This window comes from Sylvia atricapilla, chromosome 15, assembly GCF_009819655.1.
Source record: "Sylvia atricapilla isolate bSylAtr1 chromosome 15, bSylAtr1.pri, whole genome shotgun sequence".
Lineage (NCBI taxonomy): Eukaryota > Metazoa > Chordata > Aves > Passeriformes > Sylviidae > Sylvia > Sylvia atricapilla.
Genome location: NC_089154.1, coordinates 12,603,988 through 12,625,032, shown reverse-complemented (window position 1 = coordinate 12,625,032; position 21,045 = coordinate 12,603,988). Strand labels below are relative to the sequence as shown.

The 21,045-nt window shown below is 42.8% G+C and overlaps 1 protein-coding gene across 4 annotated transcripts in view; it reads right to left on the bottom strand.

Moving 5' to 3' along the window:
- The window catches only part of ABAT (4-aminobutyrate aminotransferase), a 50,360-nt gene that overhangs the window by 10,034 nt on the left and 19,281 nt on the right, over nt 1–21,045 (bottom strand). For 3 of the 4 annotated variants that reach the window (XM_066330233.1, XM_066330234.1, XM_066330235.1), the window contains exons 2-7: nt 18,420–18,548; nt 8,197–8,294; nt 7,368–7,397; nt 6,649–6,766; nt 2,750–2,799; nt 21–101 (exon numbers count right to left, since the gene is read on the bottom strand). In XM_066330233.1, the coding sequence (XP_066186330.1) occupies nt 21–101; nt 2,750–2,799; nt 6,649–6,766; nt 7,368–7,397; nt 8,197–8,294; nt 18,420–18,489 (447 nt within the window). In that variant the 5' untranslated portion in view covers nt 18,490–18,548. Of the gene's footprint in view, nt 1–20; nt 102–2,749; nt 2,800–6,648; nt 6,767–7,367; nt 7,398–8,196; nt 8,295–18,419; nt 18,575–21,045 lie in introns of those variants that run through there. The other variant, XM_066330232.1, reaches the window with a different exon arrangement.

Below are 21,045 nucleotides of genomic sequence, written 5' to 3'. Positions count from 1 at the left end.
CTGAGTTATCTCAAACTTACTGATAGCAAAGACTCCTTCAGTTTTTCTGTAAAGTTTTCTGGAGGTAAAATCCCTAGGGCAGGTCTGTTGATAAAAGTGCTCTAAAAAAGACAAAGGAAGAGGAATTGTTAGGTCTTACTATCACATGGAAAATATGTTGATATCAAAGCAGATTATAAATACTAAGCAGAAACCTGTATCATGGCACAAGTAATTTTAAGCTAGGGATTATTATTCCTGCCTTAGCATATCTTTTTCTGTCTAATCTTTACTACTTTATTCTTGCATGACACCTTAGGAAAGGTGCATGCTGTTTCACACTGACATTCCTTCTTCAATATTGTAATTTTAGCTGCTCAATCTCCATTTTCCTTATACACAGGAAATATGCTTTGAAATGGTTATTACTTGCTTTCACTTTGAGTAGCTAAATTCAGTTAGGACAGCAGCATTTTCATCCTTGCTGAGCTTCCAGACAGACCATTTTGGAACACTGGGAAGGTGGAGCAAGGCTCCAGGCTCTTCAGTGGAAGGTGAGAAGCCATGGGCATGAATCAAAGCATGATTAGTACAGATTTGGGTACAGGGAAAAGGTTTTGCAGGAAGACAACAGTGAAGCAGTGAAACAGGCTGCTCTTCTGGAGGTCTTCAAGGTCCCAGATAAAGCCCTGGGCACCCTGGTCTCATCTCACAGCCAACCATCTTGGAGCAGGAGGTTGGCCAAGAGACCACCTGGGGTTCCTTCCAGCTTCTGTGGTGCTATGAGCTGGCCACATCAGGATTCACACCTTTGGGAAAGGTAATTCTGGTGTCAGGGAGCAGCAGCCTGCAGTTCACACAGGGGTTTCTAAGGAGTAGCTCTGGAAAAAGCCCCTCAGCCTCCCAAGTCCACTAATGGAGATGAATGTCACATTTATGTAATTAATTTAAATTGTGTCATGGATTAAAATTGATCCATTGCTGCTCTTCGTTTTTGTGGGTAATCTCATTTGATTCATACCGTGCTACTCTTTATTTTAAATTAAATTTTCTCAGCGAAGGACAAGCTCAATAAATTTGCCAGCTGCTAAGGAGCTTTATTTGCCCTTTTCTTTTGTTTGTTGTCTTTCTTGTTGAACAAGTAATGGCTGAAATTAAAGGCTGAGCTTTGATAAGTGAAGTCTCAGTGGGTTTCCAGAGGGGACACACAGCCTCTCCCAAAACACTCATAATTCAGTGCAGCTCAAGCTTGCACATTTATCAGCATCCTTCAGTCCTCCTCCTCAGCACAAATATTCATTCCAAGACATGTGAGGCACAGCAAGAGGTGTAAGTGGTCACAGGATTTTATCCATTTCATCAGGATTCTTAGGGAAAACCAAGTATCACACCAGACAGAACACTGTCCAAATTAAGTGTCTTACCTCTAAAACACCGTTTCAACAGACTCAAGCTTAAAAGAAAACCTAAGCAAGGATGTTAATGACAGGTTAACACAGAACTTTTGTTTAGTGGCTATGAGAAATGTTACTTGACTTTTTATCTCAGTTCAGAAGTAAACTTTTGTATCAAGTAAAAAAGAGAAGACCACACGTTTGTTGTGAATTTGATTATGGGTTGTCACAGTCAATTGCCAACACTTGCCATTAAGCAGAAAAGTGTTCTTTTCTTTTGTAGTTAATGAGATACCCAGAACTGAGAAAAATAGAACACTGACATCAAGCTGCCACAGGCTCAAACAAACAGACGCATATTCTGTGTTTACAGCTGTTTTAGAGAGGGGATGTGGAGCATTACAGACAAACCAGATAAAAACTCCCTCCAGGAAAACACCACAATCCCTTTGCTAACACTGATTGAAGTTGTGCCACTCGTGTGGGATTTTGGAGGAGTTTCTTCACTGCAGGCAGTGTCACCCAGTGGGCAAATCAACAAGTGCCACCAGCAACAGGGTTTTTTTTATTTTTTAATTCGTTTTGGGATTTTTGTTTGTTTTTTTTCTTTGTTTTTTAAATCTGACTTTGCCTACTGCTCTATTATAGCGAAGATATTATCCTCAGAAATCATCTTTATGAGTTAATATAAGTATTCATAAATATTAGACCTTCCAAAATATCCAGATCTGCTTTGACACCTTTGATAACTCCAGCATTTCTAGTCCTGGTATTTTGTTTTGTTGGGGTTTTTGTTTTTTGTTTTGTTTTTTTTCTTGAAGTATTTTAGTCCTGGGAAAGGCAGAATTTCTCACCTGAAGACATGATTACTCCATAAAGGAAATCAGCTCAGGGAACTCAAATGTCTGCATTTCTTTGCCCTGCTGGAGTGCACTTAGGAGATGGGAATCAGTCACTATCCCCAACTTCAAAAAACCCCCTAAACTTCCCACAGCATTCCAGATGCAGGGCACCATGTCCAAGATACCCTTTTCTCTCTCAATGTTTTGGGCTTGCTTTCAGGCTCAAAAATCTTCAGAAAACATAATTAAAATGGTTAATTTGGGACAGTATGTTTGAACTATGATTTAAATGTGGCTGCAAATATATCAAGTGCCTGCACCACCCAAATGTTTATTTTTTGTAAAATTCCCACCAAAAAAGGTTTTGGTGTCTTCTTTAACACTACAAAGCTCTTTTCATCTAGTGAGAAGTAAAGCAAGCAGATCTTATCATACATTAAATGGAATCACTAGCATTCACTATCAGCCTAAGACAAAAAAAAAGCAAGCCCACAACAAGGAGAGAGAAAGAACTTCATGTTCTACTTCACTCACCAGGTTCTGTGGCTGCTGTAAAAGCTTTATCAGAGAGGGATGGCTGTAACCTAATTAAAAAGAACAAAGAAAGAAAACAGTTTTTTATCTGGTTTCAATGAAGCAATGCAAAGCATAATCCAGAGAATAACCACAATTTAATGCTTGACTGTTTATGTGTAACTTGTATATTTTTAACTATTAATAATGGGACTTCTTTTGAAATAGGACAAAGGTCTGGGTTCTTTGTCCCTCAGGTGCAGGGCACAGCACAGGACTGCTGCTGGGACATCCAGCTCCTTACTTTGACAAAGTTTTGCTTGGAAAAAGATGCAACCATCTATCCTTCTTACTAAGAAACTAAGATAGCTTCAGTTTTAACACAATGAAGGTGCTTAATTTATACCTATTCTGTAGTCTACAGGATAATTTGCTTGCTTACAGGCAAAACCAATTTATCTGCTGTAAAAAAAAAAAAAAATCTTTGAAGGAGACCAGAAATTTAATTTGAAGCCTGATCTCTAATGTATGAAATGCCAACACCAGAGATTAATATCATCTTTTACATTTCCTTGTAGAAACAGTTGGAAACCTCATCTTCCTTACTGCTCAAGAAGTCAGACCACGGTAATTTTGTTACAAAAGCTTAATGTGCTTCTGAATCCCCATTTCAGTGGAATGACAACAGCCCTGATTATCCTGTTTGAGCAATGGAGCATTAGGTGACTGTGTTAACAAATCCATTATAAATTCAGTTTGGAATATTTTAGCTGAAAACAAGAGAATATCCATATTGTTTTAGCAGCATGTCATGCTGATAAATCTGTTAAAATGATTGTGAAGATAATAACAGTGGCTATTTGGGACACAGATCAACTAAATCTGCATGTCATCTGCTGTCATGGGAAGAGCTGTTGTTCAGCTAGAGGGAATGACACACTGAGAGCTGTGTGCTTGAGAGCTGCACCTGGGGCTGCCCCTGAGAGCCCCTCTGAGAGTAAATCAAGTGTTTTAGAAATCTCCAGAGTGCACTGAAGTTTGTCATAAACAGGCACCATTGTTCAGGAAGCTCAAGGATTAACTCTGGTGTTGCTAGTGAGGACTTGTAATGCTGTTGGCTAGTGTAACCATCTTTGTATCTTATTATTCCACCAACTTCTATTATCCCCGATTTACCCTTTTCACACACAGACTCTCTCCCATTCTCCACTTCAGGCCAAGTGTTCCTGGTGTTCCTCCTAAACTCTCCCATCCCTGTGCCTCCTCAGAGGGGCTCAGTGAAGGCAGGGAGGACCCTCAAAGGCCAGCTGCTGTCAAAGAGGCAGGCAGTGTGACAGGAGCTGGGCTGGCATGTGGGTTCACAGGCAGGAGCTCACACCAGGAGGGGCTAAATGCTTGAATAACCATTATACAACTGGGGTAGACAAGTCAAACAGCTCCAGGCTGGCATGGCAAACAGGCACCAACTCGTTTCAGTGCCATGACCAGCACTGAACTGAGGGTTTGCAGAGTCCCAGATCTGCTCTCAGAGGTGACTGGGCTGGCTCTAAGGAAGGGCACCTGCTCCATCACTCTTGCTGTGTGTCTGGAGCAGCGTGACAGGAACGTACATGTCCTCCAGGCTCATGAATGTGCCTGTCTGCTAAAGGAAAAACAACCAGAGCTGCTAAATTAATGAGATGGAGAAAGCCCAAGGAATCGTTTGAAGTGAGCAGCAGGGCTGCTGTCAATAACACCAAACGACACCTCTCTGCATCTCCCCAAACAAAACTGACCTTCCCAGCACTGACAAACACATTGTTTCATTTGCGATTCCAGGATGTTTGCTGGCAAACATGTCAATAACGTCCCCTTGCACTTGGCTCCATGGGGTTTCTAACTCTATTAGACAAAATAGATGCAGGGTGAAAGGAATAAGCTGTGCTACAAACTGCCCATAAAAGTGTGGTAAAAAACTATTTTAATTTTTTTTTTTTTTTCAGCAAGAGACAGCCCAGAGCATCTTTGCCTGGAGTTTTTTTATACTTTATTTCTTATCTCTCCACACAGGCACTTATTACCTCTCAACCTCTGCTGATAAATATATTCTAGTGTAACAGATCATTATTAAATCTTGGGGAGTCCTGACAGATTCATGCAAGGTTTTATTGGATTTTCTTGCAGAGAGATAAGCACAGATGACTAACAAGCACCTTGTGATCTTGTTTTGCTCTCCCAGTCCAGGCTCTACCTCTGCCACCAAGAGGGACATTATTAGTAACCTGGGCAGCTTCAGATAATCTTGTCATTCAGCACAAGTGAAACATATAAATCAATGTTGTGTGTTTGACTTAGGTCAGCCTGTACGTATGAAATTTCCATTTAGTTTTTGTTGCTGCACATCCCAGAGCCATTACCTGAGAAGGTGCAAGGAGCACTGTACTGTAGTTCCTTTGAGGAATGTGTTCCCTAGGATAAAAACCTGTCCTCAGGAAGGCATTGCCTCGTGTGAAGGAGAAGCTACATGGTTTAGGAGGGCCAGTCACAGCCCTGGAGCCTTGTCCTACTTTCCAGAGAAAGTAAACTGCAGAGCCCCTGCCCATTAAGAAGATCTTTCCTCCATAATACTTCAATATTTTACACACAAAACTATATTCAAGGAGGTAAGCTTGCACCCTCCAGCACCAGAAGGTCAGAAAGGCTCAGTGCACTGCCTGTACTATCTCATTCTTTTGGAGTATGCACTGACTTTCACACTGTGGAGTGTGCATTTAACTACATGACTTGTTTCTCCAAATCGATTTTTTGTGTGAAGAATGGGAAGCCATGAACACTAAATGCATCTCCTTTCCTAGAAACCTAAAATCCAAGCTCATTGGCATGCAAGCATTGTGCTCCTGTGTCTCACCCCTATTTCCACATGAGCAGTGGCCAAGTTACCTCAGGGCAGCCTGAAAGACACAAAGCAGTGAGAACTTGTGTCGGGGGAAATAAGCTACAGACACTGTGGGGCTCTGGAATGATTACACTGATGGAACAGCAAAAACATTGGCTGCAAAGAAGACTGGGATAAGTGAACACCCATCACAGTCACAAGGTCTTAGATGCCAAAAGTTTGGTAACAACCTGAACATCATCAAATTCTGTTTCCCAGGAAAAGAGGCCTGTAGGGATGATTTTGAGTCATCACAGTTTCTAAACATAGCACAAGATCTACCTTCGAAATTACCCCAGTGCTTCTACTCTTTTTGCTTCTGCAGAAGTGGATTTTTAAGCAGCTGAGAGGAACAAACAAACTGGACTGAACTGAGCTCCTACTGAAACCTGGATGCCTTGCAGTTGGGGCTCACATTTCTGCTTGAAAGGCTTCACAAAGCAATCAGCTGACTCTCTTACCCTGTGTCTGCTCCCCCAGACAAATGAGCTGCCACCTTTGCTTTCAGTCAGCACCACAGCTCAGTGCTGGGCTTGTTTCATCCTGCTGCAGTCCACACGGCCCACTCCTTTTTTTTCCCATTTATTTTGAGATAGAAATGTTAACTGAAGCATATAATTTCATGTTAAAATGTCTACATTATGGTTGTTAATGTTTAAAACAGTAACATACTGTTACAGAATCACCGAGTCCACGAATCCAAGCCAACAAAGACAACCTGAACTGTGGAATTTGCACATTCAAACTGAGATTAATATTAGTAGCTTCTTCCTGTCACCACTGTTCAGTTTAAATGAGCCTTAAGTATTGAATTTGTAGTTTCTTTGGGTCTTCAAACCCACCACTACACAATACACAGCAGTGAGCTGTCCCTGATCACAACAAGGTGTTCATTATGTCACCTCTGTTTCTTTAAATTAATCAACCAACTTCCCTGGTAGTGCCTGAGATAACAAAATGACAGGTTGAGGACAAAACAAAACATTTTGGTACAACAGTCTCCTACCTATTGGGATGGAAGAAATCTGAGAGTAGAGATCCAACATACGATTGCCATCTACATCTACGAGGTAGTTCCCTCGGCTCTCCTCATAATTGCAAAAGAAGTGCACAGCTTCTGCATTCTTCAGGGAAAAAAAACCCAAACAATTAGTGCTGTAAAAAGTGGCAGTATGTAGGAAGGTGCAACTAACGGTTATACAGCAAAATCTGATAAAAATACCTAATGCTAGGATAAAAAGACCCATTATATTCACTGCATGGGAATAACTGCGCAGCTATTTTTGTAACGACTGTTAAAAGGGCAAGTCTTTGCTTTTTCTACAGAAATGAAGCACAGACCTGGAGAAATTGCTCATCTCAGGAAGGCACTATGTACTCAGGCTGACATACTTTTAAACTCAAGCCCTAATAAACCTTGTTTTCACTGGCCACTCTGTAACAACTCCAAGGTTTTAATTTAAACACACATAGTTTAAGTGCATATGTTAAAAGAAAAAACAAACGCTGACGCTAGCAAAATGATCCTGCAGCATTGAAAATATACTACAAAAAGATTTTATTCAAATGCATATATAAACCACACATAATGTGTTTTCAGTGTGGAAACCCAGAGTCAGTGTTTCACCTTTCTTGGTGGCACAAACATACAAGCCAGGATTTTAAAACAAGTGCTGAAATCGAAGTATTAACACTCCCCAAAACACAGAAAACTTGACAAATTACCTGAATGCCATTCAGCTTCTTCATTAATTCCTGCAGAAAAGCAAATGTCAGAGTCTCAGGTGTGTAATTAGCAGATACTGATGGAGAATATATGTTTCTTTTTGATGACCCCATAAATCACATGCAAACTTTGTAGTCCTGTAGTCCAGGCAACTCTACCTGCCACAGGAACTTTCATGGTGCATCTTGCAAATATTACAGTCAAAATTATGACCTGTGGCATGCAGAGGGGCTGCAAACACAGTTTAACTGTACATCTCCAAAAAGGGAAAGCTGCCTCTTCTATATTGACCAACTGAACTGAGAGAACAAGAGAGGAATCAGAAAGTAAGAGATGCCAGAGTCACACAGAAGGGATACATTGGTTCTAGAAAGACTGCCCCTTTTTATTAAAAACAACAACAAAAAAAACCCTCACAAAGCCCAAAACCTGTCACAAGCACAAATGCTGACTCTGCCAACCAACATCCAGAAAATTAAAACTCTTGCTGCATTTCAGAACCAAAGCATTATTTCACATCATAAAAAGTTTCTACTTCAGGAGGAGCACAAGGGACCAAGCCTGATGAGATGTTTTATGAAAATGATGCTCTTTTGCTCTGAATTATTCCATATGAGAACTTGGCAGTTGAGATTCAGATCTGCCTCTCGGACAGGAGCATTCCATTCATGAGATTTTCATTCTCAACCTCCCAATAAAAGTGGGCATGGACTTATGGAATCATGTTTGTTCATATCAGATTTAAGGTTTGAAATGAAATCTGTTTTCTAGCAAGTTAGACACGCCTAAAGATACAAAAAACCAAGTCACTATACTCTGGAAACTTACTCTAGATCGTGGTCCAGGAACTTCTGTCTTCATCAGAGGTCCATCATAATCAAAATCCACATCAATTTTAGCTGCAGCTTGACTGATATACCTGTGTCCTGTAAGAAATAATGAAAACCAAATACAGACCATATTTTCTGTGCTCTCCTCTCAGGAGATACATCCATATCTTATCTGACTGAGAACACTTGACAGATGAGACCAATTACATTGAACTGTTTGAAATTATCCATGTATCTCATCTTTGACCAGTCTTAAAACCAATACCAGTGAGGTGACTTAAAAAAAATAAAAGCAAAAAATTCCAAGGGAAATGACAAGGCAACCTTAGAGAAACAGAGGCAAATCCTCCTGTAATGCATAGGAGGATTGAGAGCACATCTATTTCCATCTCTTTTGTTGAGTCTGTCCATTATGCCCTGTGCAAGCCTTTGCCATAAATTCCCCACTCCTACACAGAGATGGTTTAGTTAACCACCAGAAATAACCAAAAAGCCTGATGGAGCCCACAGGAAAAATCCAGTATTTTGTTTTTCAATAGCTCAAAGAACGCTCTTTGGGAAAGATTTGTCTCAGAAAGGTAAATGGCTTGTCTCACATGAAAGCAGCATCCTGCAGTGCAGCTCTGAAATCTGAGTCCCAATCAGTGCTAAATTCCCTTCTGATCTTGCTGGTTTTATCCACTTGTGCAGGGAATCATAACAAACTTGACACCTTAATGAAAACAAAAAGGCAAAAATCTCCTGTGCTTCACCAATAACAGGCTCTGCTTCCCTTTCTGAAATAACAGTTTTGAAACCCAGGGTTTAGGCAAACTTCATATGACAGGGACAGTTCTGGTAAGCATGTATTCCAAATATGTACATATTCCATTAAGGGGGTTATGGGATATTATGGGGGTTGTACATTTGCAAAAACAGGAAGTACAGACACCAAAGCTCCACCAAAGTGACCAGCAAGAGACTATGAGCTTGCTCTGCATGCTGTGGTTGAACTAAACCAACATTCTTGGCAATTATATTTTTGTCACGGAGCATCTGCAAGCCTCTACCCAGCATGGTATCAGCAACAAACTGATCTTAATGCTCTTCACTTGGGGGTATCACACTTGGAGCTGAAAAAAAGAGATCTTTAACTTTTTTTAATATCTGTGATAGGCATTTTTAAGCCGGAGCAATTTGGATGGCCCAAAATGAAGGTCCTTTGCTCTCCTTGTCACCAGCTTCAGGCTCAGCATGGGAAGTCAGGCAACAGCAGCTCTTGTCTGGGGCACCCAGAGCATTGACCACATCCTGCTGTGCCAGGGCCATGCTGCCAGGTGCTAAACCAATAAACTGCATCCCAGTTTGGCAGAGGTGCAGGGAGGGAGATGCCTGGGCAGTCCAACACATGGAAATCCCTGGAGTGCAGCACTGCCACCAGAAACCCCGGCAGCACCTCTGCACTTCCATCCACACCCACCTCTCACTGCCAGAGCCCTGTTCCAGCAATGTACTGAAAATGTTCTGTGTTTGCAAGTAACAGTTGTTCAACAAACCAAATATTTATCCAGGAAAACAGAAGGGATCCTGTGGTACTGCTCAGCAGTGCTCCGAGCACAGCCATTCAGCCGAAATTTCCAACAGTGACTCGAGACATTTGCCTCAGCTGGTGTCAGCCCAAGCTGGGATGTCTCAAGGAAGCTTGATTTCAAGAAACTATCTGGAAAATCACCGTCCTTTGAAAGCATCTCTGAGCACTTAAAGTCAGTGCTCATCCTGGGAGAACTTAGCCTGCAAAGATGATTATTCTCCCAGGCTTTAATTCAGATGCGTCAGTGCCTCTCTGCAAAGCTATTAATAGGTTTTGTTACAGCAACACCATTTTTGTGTCGTTCTCTTTAGCATTCATGTAAATTGGAGACTGCATGGCAACTGCTCCACTGAGGGGGAAAAAGCTACTGCATATAAAAAATCAAAATCTCCACAGTTCATAGGCAATAAGGCTGCAAGTTTAGTGGACACACTCTCAAGTCTAAAAGGAGAAGAGACCAAACTTACCCTTTTGTGCACCCACTCCTTCCCCAATGGAGATCTCACCAAACCAGCTGCAAATATTTCTGCTTCTCCTATATTTCCTTCTCTCCCTCCTCCCAGGCTCTGGATGCTATTTCTTATGACAAAGGGGAAAGCACCCAGAGGCACAGAGGGCACAGGACATTTTGGGAGTCAGCACTAACAGGAAATATATGGAAATCCAGCATCAGACTTGGAATTGTTTGACACAGCTACAGATTTAAGATAGGTGAGGTGTAACCTGCATGCACAGCCCTCACCTTCCTCCTCCCCAGCCTGGTGCCCTGCTGCCAGAGACCCTGTGCCACCACATCCCCTCTGCTCATCTCCCAGGACCCTCTCATCTGGAGAACACCTCCTTCCTTACTCTTTTTAACTGAGTTCTCACAAAAATGCACTTGTTTGGACCATGATTGAATATTTCCTCTTCTGCAAACACCCAAGCCATTCCTGCAAGGTCCTTGAAAACCCAGAGCAACAGTCCTGGCCACCACCTGGGAGGGGTGGATGACATTCCCCCTCTTCTGCTTCCCTGAAGGATGATCTGGGAAATATTGTAACAGATAAGGATGCTAATTTAACACAAGTTCAATGAATTCTCTAAGCAAGTTTTGTTATGGATACTGCAAACGGCATGACCTCCCCTGGGAATAAACTAATATTTACAGAGCTGTATAACAGGGACTTGAATTGGAGAATATTTTAATCTTGCCCTAACTTATTTAACAGCACAAGTCAAGAGGAGGTTGCCTCCTTCAGCCAGGCTGTGTAACAAAGACCCAAGGGGGTCAGTCTGCTTTGTAAATTTTTAATCATCATCATCTTTTTGCTACTCTTTATGCCACAGTCTCTTTTGCACAGGTACATTGAACCAGAGCAGCTTATCCAAACCACAATCATTTTCAATAAGTCTGTGAACCAGAGCCAGTTAAAAACTTAGCAACAGAGGTGAACAGGCTTCTCTGCTCTTGCTTGTTTTCTCCTAAAGCACACTACAGGCCATCAAGCTCTACAGGCAAGTGATTTCTAGACTGATTCACTGATACAAATTTTATTTCACATACTTGTTTTCAGGAGCCCACAGAATGTCTCATTTTATTAACTCCAGTATAATGGCACTGTACCAATTTATTGATCTTACACTTGCCAAAGCATTGTTCCACCTCCTGACTCAGGCAAATACTGTGGCTGGCATCTGAAGGAACACCTTGCCATTAACAAAACAAAAATGCCTTGTGGCACCAGATCAAAGGATTTTGAAAAGTGATTGGTTTCTTCTTTCCTTAGGTACAGGGTGAATAAAATAGGCTAGAATAAAACCCTCAAAAACCAACAACATACTAACAAAATCTTTGATAGTAAAAGCTAAATCAAAGTGGAGTAAATCCTCAAACTTTACCTTTTAGTGACGCTCTTCTCCCTGTGAGAGCACAATAAATGATTGGCATAAACTCACACAATTTCTAGCAAGGTCAGTGGATTTATTCCAAATACCCCACTCACTACTCATCAGATAGGCATATTTGTTCACAGGGCTGATTAAAAATAAACAAAACAAGCCAAACTTTAAGAACACAGAAGTTTCTCTGCTTCCCCCATCTTAATTCTTTTTTTCTTCCCCTACTCTTACTCAAGTAAATTGGGACTCCGCTCAGAAATTGTAGTGACAGTGAAAGTGGTGGCTCCTGCTGAGCTCTGTCTCTATGTGACTCTACTGGCACAGCCAGGGGACACTGTGGGCACAGCCAGGGGACACTGTGGGCACAGCCAGGCTGTGCCAGCCACAGCACTGACACACAAGGAGCTCTCCTGGCTAAGGGCACCTGAACAGCACATAAACTCTTTTACTGCCACACACCCGAAGACTTTTGCAGCCCAGTGCTCTCCTGGTGCTCAGGGACCTGTCCAAAGCCTTGTGGTGACAAAGGCAAGTTTGGAGTAGCAGAGAACTCCAGCTCAGCTGCAGGCAGCAGTTTTCTGAGCACAGGTATGGCCCCAGCACTGCTCCCCTTCACACAGCCCATCTCCTCCCAGCCTCACCACTGCCCTTGCTCTGCAGGCCCAACAGGAGCTCAGGCCACTCTCCAAAGGCACAGAGGACATCAGAGCCCTGCCAAAGGCAGCCTGGACACCCCAGCCTGAGCACTCCTGGCTTTCTGGCACCCCTCTCTCCATACCCCCTGCAAGGCTTTGTTCTGCAGGCCCCAAAGAGCAGCAGGACACGGGTGCTGCCTCCTGCTCACAGCACAGCTCCAGGACGTGGCTGCTCTCCTGCAAAGGCTTTTCCAGGCACTTGGACATGGTGATGGTTGGCTGCTTCAATACCTGCTTTGTTTAGCCTGGAGGAGGATTTCAGGCCATGCTCTGTCTGCCTTGCTTCCCCCCAGCATCAGCACCACAGTCTCCTAATGGTGTAAGAAAATCCAAATAAATCAGGTCACTCACTGTAGTGCTTCATCCCCCTGGCAAACTGCAGCAGGCTCTGCTCAGCTGGCATTACTGTCCTGAAGGTACTCAATCCATGAGCTTTGCAACTCAGCCCAATTTTTCCCTGTTTGACTTTTTAGTATCAACTTATCCTGCAATAGAAACCCTGAAGATACAAGATACAACGTAATTCAGGCTACTCCAACTTGATATTTAGGAGTTTTGAACATTTGCAGGCCAGGTCTGGGTTTTTGCCTCCCAAAAAGACAGCAGAGATGGGACAGGTAAAAACTGAGAATCTCACTAAGACCAAGGAAGGTATTTTCAAGAATTGAGAATCCCTGGTGGCTGGTCCTTCAGTGAACTAACAGCATTACATTTGTAATAAAAGTGAATCCTTTGATTTTCGGTTGACATTGGAACAAATTGCCTTAGAAAAGGGGGATTTTGTGTTATATTATCCTAAGAACAGGAGCAAATGACATAACCTCAGCTCTCATCTTAAAAGTGTGCAGAGCTAATGGGGTCCAATCAAGTGTCCTTCTCTAAAAAAGCATTACCAAAGCTCTTTAATTACATTTAGCTAACATGACCAAGAACAGCACGTTTTTCCCCTGGTAAACAAAGCTGTCTCTCTTTATCATGGCAAAAGTCAAAACACAAGCATGGGTACTGTTAATAAACATCATTTCAGAGAGCACACAGGCTGAACAATTTCCACAGAATTTTCTACCCATCCCATTTGAAGAAGCTGGGCATAGTAAGTTAAATTCTATTTTTCTTGCACACTTCTCAAAGCTCTCATCACACATCAGCTTTCTGAACACTTGAATAACATCAGAAAATTATCACATCCTTCCTTTTCACCCAACAGGATGTCATCACTTGCTAGCAGGCAGAAAAGCTCATTTCCCAACTTTGCTTCCCTGTGCTGCCCCCGTTGCTCACCAGGAGTCCCAGTCAGCAATTTTAACAAAGTACCACATTGCTATAGCAACATAATTAATATAAGTGCACCCTGCTAATTTGGTGATGCTGTAGTCACAAAGAGCTCCACTGCTGGCAGGTCTGTGCTGAGTGCTGATCTCTGATAGCAGACCTACAATCAAGGCAGGGCTAGAAAAAGCCTGAACCTCTCCCGTGTTTGACCAAAAATAACACTCATGTTAGCACAGTTCCTGAGCGTACAGCTGGGTATTACCTGGGACAAACTCCAGTGGGGGCATTGAAAGGACATCTGTGTAATGCACAGGAGGAACAATCCCAAGGAAAAGGAGAGCAATGAAAGTCCATGTTGGCACAACCAGAGCTCTCAAACTCTAGTGTCTGGCTGTGAAGGGGTGCAGAGGGAAAGCTCCACAGTGGCCAGGGAGGCACAGGCCACGTGCCACATCACTGCTGCCCTGTGCAGGTGCAGACAGACAAACCCCCTGGCTTGCCTTTAACTTCCCTTCCACAGTGTCAACCAAACCACCTTCCAGACAGAATTTTTAGAGCATGGGGGCCCTGACAGCCAAAAGTAGGAGGACTGTGATTTCCTCTGAGTCCTCTTTTATGTGTTACAAGTAGAATCTGTTACTAACAGATCCTGAAAGGGAATGGCAAAAGGCCAGGCTAGCTAGAGATGTTTGGGAAATGAACATCACTATTGCATAACATTGTGAAAACTGAGATTGCTATTTACAGAGTGCTTATGCTGCAAGATCAGAAGCTCTTCCACATGAGATTGTCTGTGTTTCAGCACTCCCACATACACATTTTGGATTCTCCAAAGATGAAGAAAAAAAAAAATCTAATGCCACACAAACCATAAGGAAGTGGAAACTCCTGTAAGAAAGAAAAATAGAAGTTCCCTTTCGCTGTCCCAGCACAATCCCAAATCAGCTCCTCAGGAGAGTTACAGGAGCATCCAACCACTGGTCTTGTAGTTCCTGTGATATGAACCAGTCATAACATCCTCCCTCTTTCAACAGTTCAACAGCTACAGAGCTCACAAGGACACCTCTGGAGGTGAACAACCAACCACAAGGAACACCCAGGTGGGAAAACAGCCAGCATTTGTGGCACAGATGGAACAAGAAAACTGGATAGGAACATCACATTCACTCAAGGAACTGAGAAGAGCAGTCCCAGCTTGGACTCTGCTTTGTACCAGAGCCTGCTTACAACAGGTTTTATGTGTTTTTGTTTTTTTTTTTTTTTAATATAGCTCAGCTTTTTGTGAAAGACTTTGATCAGACAGAAAAGTAAAGGCTCCTCAGTCCAGCAGGAGAGGTTACACTCCAGTTTCCAGGGTTTCAGTTGAAGCTGACCTCGAGCTGAACTCCGCAATCCCAAGAAGGAGATTGTTCTCTGCTTCTGTCACACATCCTCACACAAATCCAGGCTGTTCTCTCTGATTTCCTTAGGGAGGCTCTTAATGTACAAACCAAACAAAAAAAAGTAAAAAGCCTTAGCAAGGATCAATACTGGAGACAAAAGTGTGACTGAGAATAAATCATTCTCATGGCTTTCCAGCCTCTCTGTGGTAACTGTGATGGGGACAAGTCAATAATGAGTATGAACATCTCTCAGACTTTACTGCAGCACACCCGGGTGCCAAACATTATTATCCTCTCTAGAGACAGCAAACCGGCTGAGTTAGGTGAGGTACAGCCTCAACAAGTGCTAGTCTACTTAGTGCAGTGCAATGGAAGGGCACAGACTCTGGAGGAGAAAAATTGGACCTACAAGGAGAGACTCAAACAGTATTTGGCAGAGAGAAAAGTATGAGGATTGGGGGAGACAACAATTATCAAACATGTAAAAAGGCTGCTGCGAAGAAAAAAAATCAACATTCCAGCCTCCAGGTCCATTGAGGGCAGGACAAATAGTAAGGACTTGATTATTTTTCCTGTTTTGAAACTTAGAAATATTTTGAAATATTAGAAAAAAGGTTTTAAAGGTAAGGTCAGTTCAGCAATAAGCAAATTGCCTGGGGAGGCTGCAGAAGTTGCAGAACACATCAGCATCCCAGAAGGGCATGGGCGTGCACTAATGCAAACTGATGCTACCTTCAGGCAGCAGCCTGACCTTCTGCCATGCTTTCAGTGCAGGATTCAAAGGCAAATTGAACCCCTTTGGGTAATCAGCAGGAAACTGAACTGCATCTCTGGAGTGGCAGCCTGTCCTCATAGCTGTGGTACTGCCCTACCAGCCAACAACCAACTGCCTCCAAAGCATGGAGCCACAACAGCTTTCCTGCTGCAGTGCCCAGCTGACAAAACCAGAGCTGGCACAAAGGGAATAAACACTCACATGCACACTACCAGTTGTGATGGACTTGCAGCACACCAGGCTGACAGGAGCAACAGAATCCAGTTCAGGTGAGATGTAACACCAAGATACACCCTCATTTCTGCACCATCTCTGCCTCTCCTGGCCCTGCCTGGCTGATACCCAGGGACAGCACAGTGCAGGAGGCTTTGTAAAAGGAAGATTAGGTGAGTTACTCACTCCATTGTCATTCTGCCACCCTTCAAATTCTAGTGAACTTTATCTTTGAGGGCAAGCTATCAAGCAGATCAAACAGAGAAGGAAACAAAAGCATATCTGATGAAGGGCTTATTTACAAGAAGGGCGTGACACTCACAGGCTTCACATTTTTGGGTAAGGTTTAAGTTGTGCACTACTTTCATTACTTACTTCTAGCTTTTGCATTTTGTTCAACTCAAATGATTTCCATTTTCTGTTTCTAGTTTGCTTGCCAGGGTTTAGCATTGTGTGAGTAAGGAGAGCAGCATGCAATGGTTAAGTAATAAAGATTTTCCAGCTAGAGAAATAGTTGAGGATGAAAAATTGCACACTCTTTGTGCAAATAAATTTATCATAGATTCAAGATGAACATGATGATTTGCTTAATGCACACATACAGCTGAAACATGAGAGCCTGCAGACACAAAGACCCACCAAGAGGCAATCTAATCCCTCCTCTCCACCTCCATCCTCCCCTTGGCAACCCTGTCGTTTCATTATCCACAAAAAAATAAAAAGCATCAGCCCAAATGGCACCGCAGGATTTCTGTGGGAGTAAGGTACAAGTCTCTTTTTTAGCCTGTAAAGCTCTGAACTTGAGTGCTCAAAAATACCTTGGAGTACTCTGGAGCAGGGAGCTCCTGGACATCACCCTCAGCACTCCCCTAAAAGCCACAGAGCTCAGCACTGCAACCTGAGCTGGGGCTCAGGAAAAAGGCCTGGAGCTCCAGCTTTGGCTACAGCCAGCAGTGTCCTGCCTGCTCTGTGAGGTGGCAGTGTCACAGGACACAGTTCCTCCAGCTGAGGGGCTCTGCTCTTGTTCCATCTTTCCTGATCTCTGCTCACTCACACAAAGTGATCAGACCCCAATGCCACGGTCTCTTACACAACCTGCAGCCAAGGCTCTCTATCATTTGCTTCAGTATTTTAGCAGGCTTGGAAGTTTCCTGGGAGCAAGGATGGATTAATGGAGTCCAGAGCTGCTTTCCTTTCTTATGAGGATCAACACTCCCTCAGTAACAGTGAGAAAGGAAGAGGAGTGTGTGCACCTGCCCTCCACTGCCCACCTGCAGTGCTTGGGAAGCAGCACGGAATTGTGCAAGACACTGGGAGGGACAGGGAGCATCAAGTGATGCTGAGGTGACAGATGAGCTCAAAGGACTGACAGCTAACGAGGCCTGCTTGCTGCAAGCACTTTCCATTGCCCCTGATTGATCCTGCTCCTGCCCAGGGTGGATAACCAGTGCGTCACTCCCAGAAATAGAAGCGCATCCTGCACTAAAACACTGACCTAATATTTCCTCAGAGTTATAAGACCAGACTTGGTGTTCTTTAGTCAAAGGTCAGTTGCTTCCTGAAGTGTATTACTTAAAAGGAAATCAATGATGTTCAAGTTTCTGAGCAAATGGAAGGGTGTGCTTGGTTTATCCCAGCAGTGGATTATCCTGGCATTGCAGGAGGAGGGTGGAAGGACAGGAGAAACACTACGATTTACTCAGTCCCAAAAAAAGCCATTCAGCCATACTGTACTCAGTGTAACAGTACATGGAGTAGGTGATCTTAAGACTCCACACCACTTTGTCCAACACAGCCAACAGGAATTTAGTTTTTATATTTCACAGAGACTGCAGGTTTAATATACACATTCACATGCTAAATTTCAAGCCAGGGCCAAGCCAAAACTTGCTATTCACTTAGGAGAAAGTAGTTTGATGTCATGTGGCAGGTTTTATTTCACATTAGAGCTCACTTGAGGCAGAAACACACAACCCCAATGAGGGTCACATCTTCATGTCAGTCCCACAAAATCTCTTCACAAGAGAAGACAGGTAAGGTTGTGCTACACAGCACAAAGAGAAAACCCAGCTCATTTTGATGGATGATTGCCTCATCTCTGCCCCATGTAGTGCCAGAGAATAAAAGCAGAGTTCCAAGGGCTGAAGAGCTTTAGTCAGTTAGCATGTTTACAGGGCAAATTATTAACTCGATACATTCTTGTTTGAAGAATGAAAAAAAAAATCAGGTATACTTTGGACTACAACTGCATCAGTATCTAAGATGGAGAACATCATATTCCTCAGGTTTTGAAAGACTCAATACCCCTCAAACCCCAGCAATTCTGTCTGGTGGAATTCTGTCCACCAGTGTAAAGTTAATACCAAATATATGAAGAAGGAAAATGCAAAGAGACACCAAATACTCAGCAAGAAAATGCAAGGAAACACTCACCAAATACCAGCAGTCTGGAGTTTTGCTGCAGGCAACAGGTCAGCTGTCGACTAAGCAACATTGACGCCATTTTATCTGCTCTTTACTGCAAAAGACTGAATCTTGAGAGATTTCTTTCTGGCTGATATTCTGGAAAAAAGAAAAGAAAAAAAAAAAAAAAAGAAAACACTTATTCATATCCCTATAGATGCAGCCACTATTACTGTGCTGTTTGTTTCAACTCCTCCTTTGATTAATTTCCATCCAAAGACACCGAGGGCATGGTTTGATGGATTAATGCTGATCTTCAGAGCAGGCTCAGGATTGAGCCCCACATCTGATTCTTGGCTTGGTCTTGCTAATGCAAATGACTTCCAGGATAAAGCTGTATGTCCCAACTTCAGCAGGGCCAGGGGTAAAGGTCAGTACCTATTTTCACTTGCTCTTCTTCTCTGCTTTCTCTGTATGTAAACTATATGTTGAACTTTTAAAAATTGTTTTCAATCAGTCTCTCAACCCAAAGCTGTTGTTTTTTATTTGACCTAAGTTTAGGAGAAAAATCTAATCTAATACAAAAGACAGCAGGACAAGCACTAGGAAATAAAAGAAAACCAATCCCTTGAAAAACCAGTTTTTACCCATTAATCATAACTCTGTGAAGAGAGAATGTGAGAGCTGAGATTGTCCAGCCTGAAGAGGGCTCAGGTTCCATCCCATCAATGTGTAATAAATACTTGACAGGAGGGAGTAAAGAAGGAGGCAGGGGCTTCTCAGAAGTGTCCAGTGATGGGGTAAGAGGCAATGGGCACAAGTGAAATACTCTGAGCTCCACCTAAACACAGGAAAACCCCAGGCAGATTGCCCAGACAGGGCATGGAATCATCATGCCTGGACATATCCACAACCCAAACAGTGCAGAGCAGATTGCTTTAGGTGTCAGTGCTTGAGCAGAGGGCTGGAGCAGACACCCCTCAGCTCCCTCCCAACCTCAGCCATTCCATGGTTCTACCTCAGCCGGTCACATATAAATGACCTTGGAAAGTCAAGTAGCATGAAAGATAACATTCTGCCTTTTCACTCTGGATCACTTGTGCAGAAAGCCTGGCTGGAAGTCAGGAACAGATAAAACATGTCACTGAATTATTATCCAGGACACAGGTTAAATTCAAACTTCACACTTATCAGCATGGCCCCTGTGTTCTGTGGAGGACACTGGAGCCCTTTGCCTGGCATTTGCACCTTGCAGACCATGGAGCAGCAGTGGACCAAGGCTTGCAGTCCAAGTGACAAAATGTCACTATTATCCATAAACCTGGGGAAAAAATCAATTTAACAAAGACACTCAAGAGCAGAGCTGATCTTCCAGCAGAAAGAGACCACAGTTTACAGCTTCCATCGGTCCTATGCCATCAATAAAACATGCCAGCAGATGTTCATGACCAGATGCAGGGAAGTAGCTGAACTATTGCTACCATGATAGCAAGTAACTCTTACCCAGAACTAAAACATCAGATATTTAGCTCTGTATTGTCTTTTTGCAAAATACTATCTGTTCTCCTTCACATTTGAGCTTTTTCAAAATACATAAAAGAAAACAAAAAGCTTCTTGTCTACAGAGATTTATAAATTCATAGAGCTATTAAGACTCAGGAACAAAATCAATTCCCTGTGCCTCCCCAGACAGTTGACATAGCACTTGGTTTCACTTAGTTCAAGCTAAAATTCAAGGTAATTTGCAATGTGCCAAGATGAGCAAACACTTGCACAACACTTGTGCACACGCTGGGAAAGCAAGATTAGCTTCCTAAGGCTTTGGGTCACAAGTGCAGAGGGAACTAGTTAACTTTTGTTTCCAGAAAAGAGGAACTTCACTTGTAACACAAAATTAGTTTACTTCATTCATTATGTTTTCTCGCTCAGTTTTTTTCTCTGCTTGTGTGAACTTTTGCATAATCAATGTGTGAAAAAAATATCTCAACACCACGGATTTCTCATCTCATGACCACCCTTTAACAAAACCCAAATGTCAGTCTAAGTCAGCAGGAAAATGCCTAGCCCCTCGACTGATGTCCTCTGCTCAGAGATGTTTATCTGGCCTACACTTCTCCAATCTCCAATTCCCTCCATAAGTTTGCTCTGCAAAGTATTACTTTTTCAGAGCCTTTAGGAAGCTGTTAAAAGGTGAAGACAGCTTTGCAGGAACTCATAAAAGGAGCAGTACAAACATACTTAACAACCAACCAAGGTTCACTCCTTGCTCTCACGCCCTTCAGTCATCCCTCATGGGGGTTTTGCTGCCAGCTGCCCAACTTCCCTTCTCCACAAGGATGAAATGCCTCTTCACATACAAATCAAACACACCTTCCAGTCTCCACACACATTCCACAGCTTTAACCACCAGTGTGCAGGTTTCTCTTCTTCTTCCTTCCCAAGGTGAACCACACCTATGCCTGCTTCCAGAATGTTATTTAGTTCTAATTATATTTACTGTTTATCTCAAGTCCTTTAATAGCTAAACTACAGTATTCATTAGAGGCTGAAAAACATAATTGGAAATGATAGTGGCTTTCTGAGCTACTCATAGAAAAAAAATTACTGCATGAGGCTTAAAAATAAAGTAGCTTAGCCCTAATTTTCCTTGACAGTT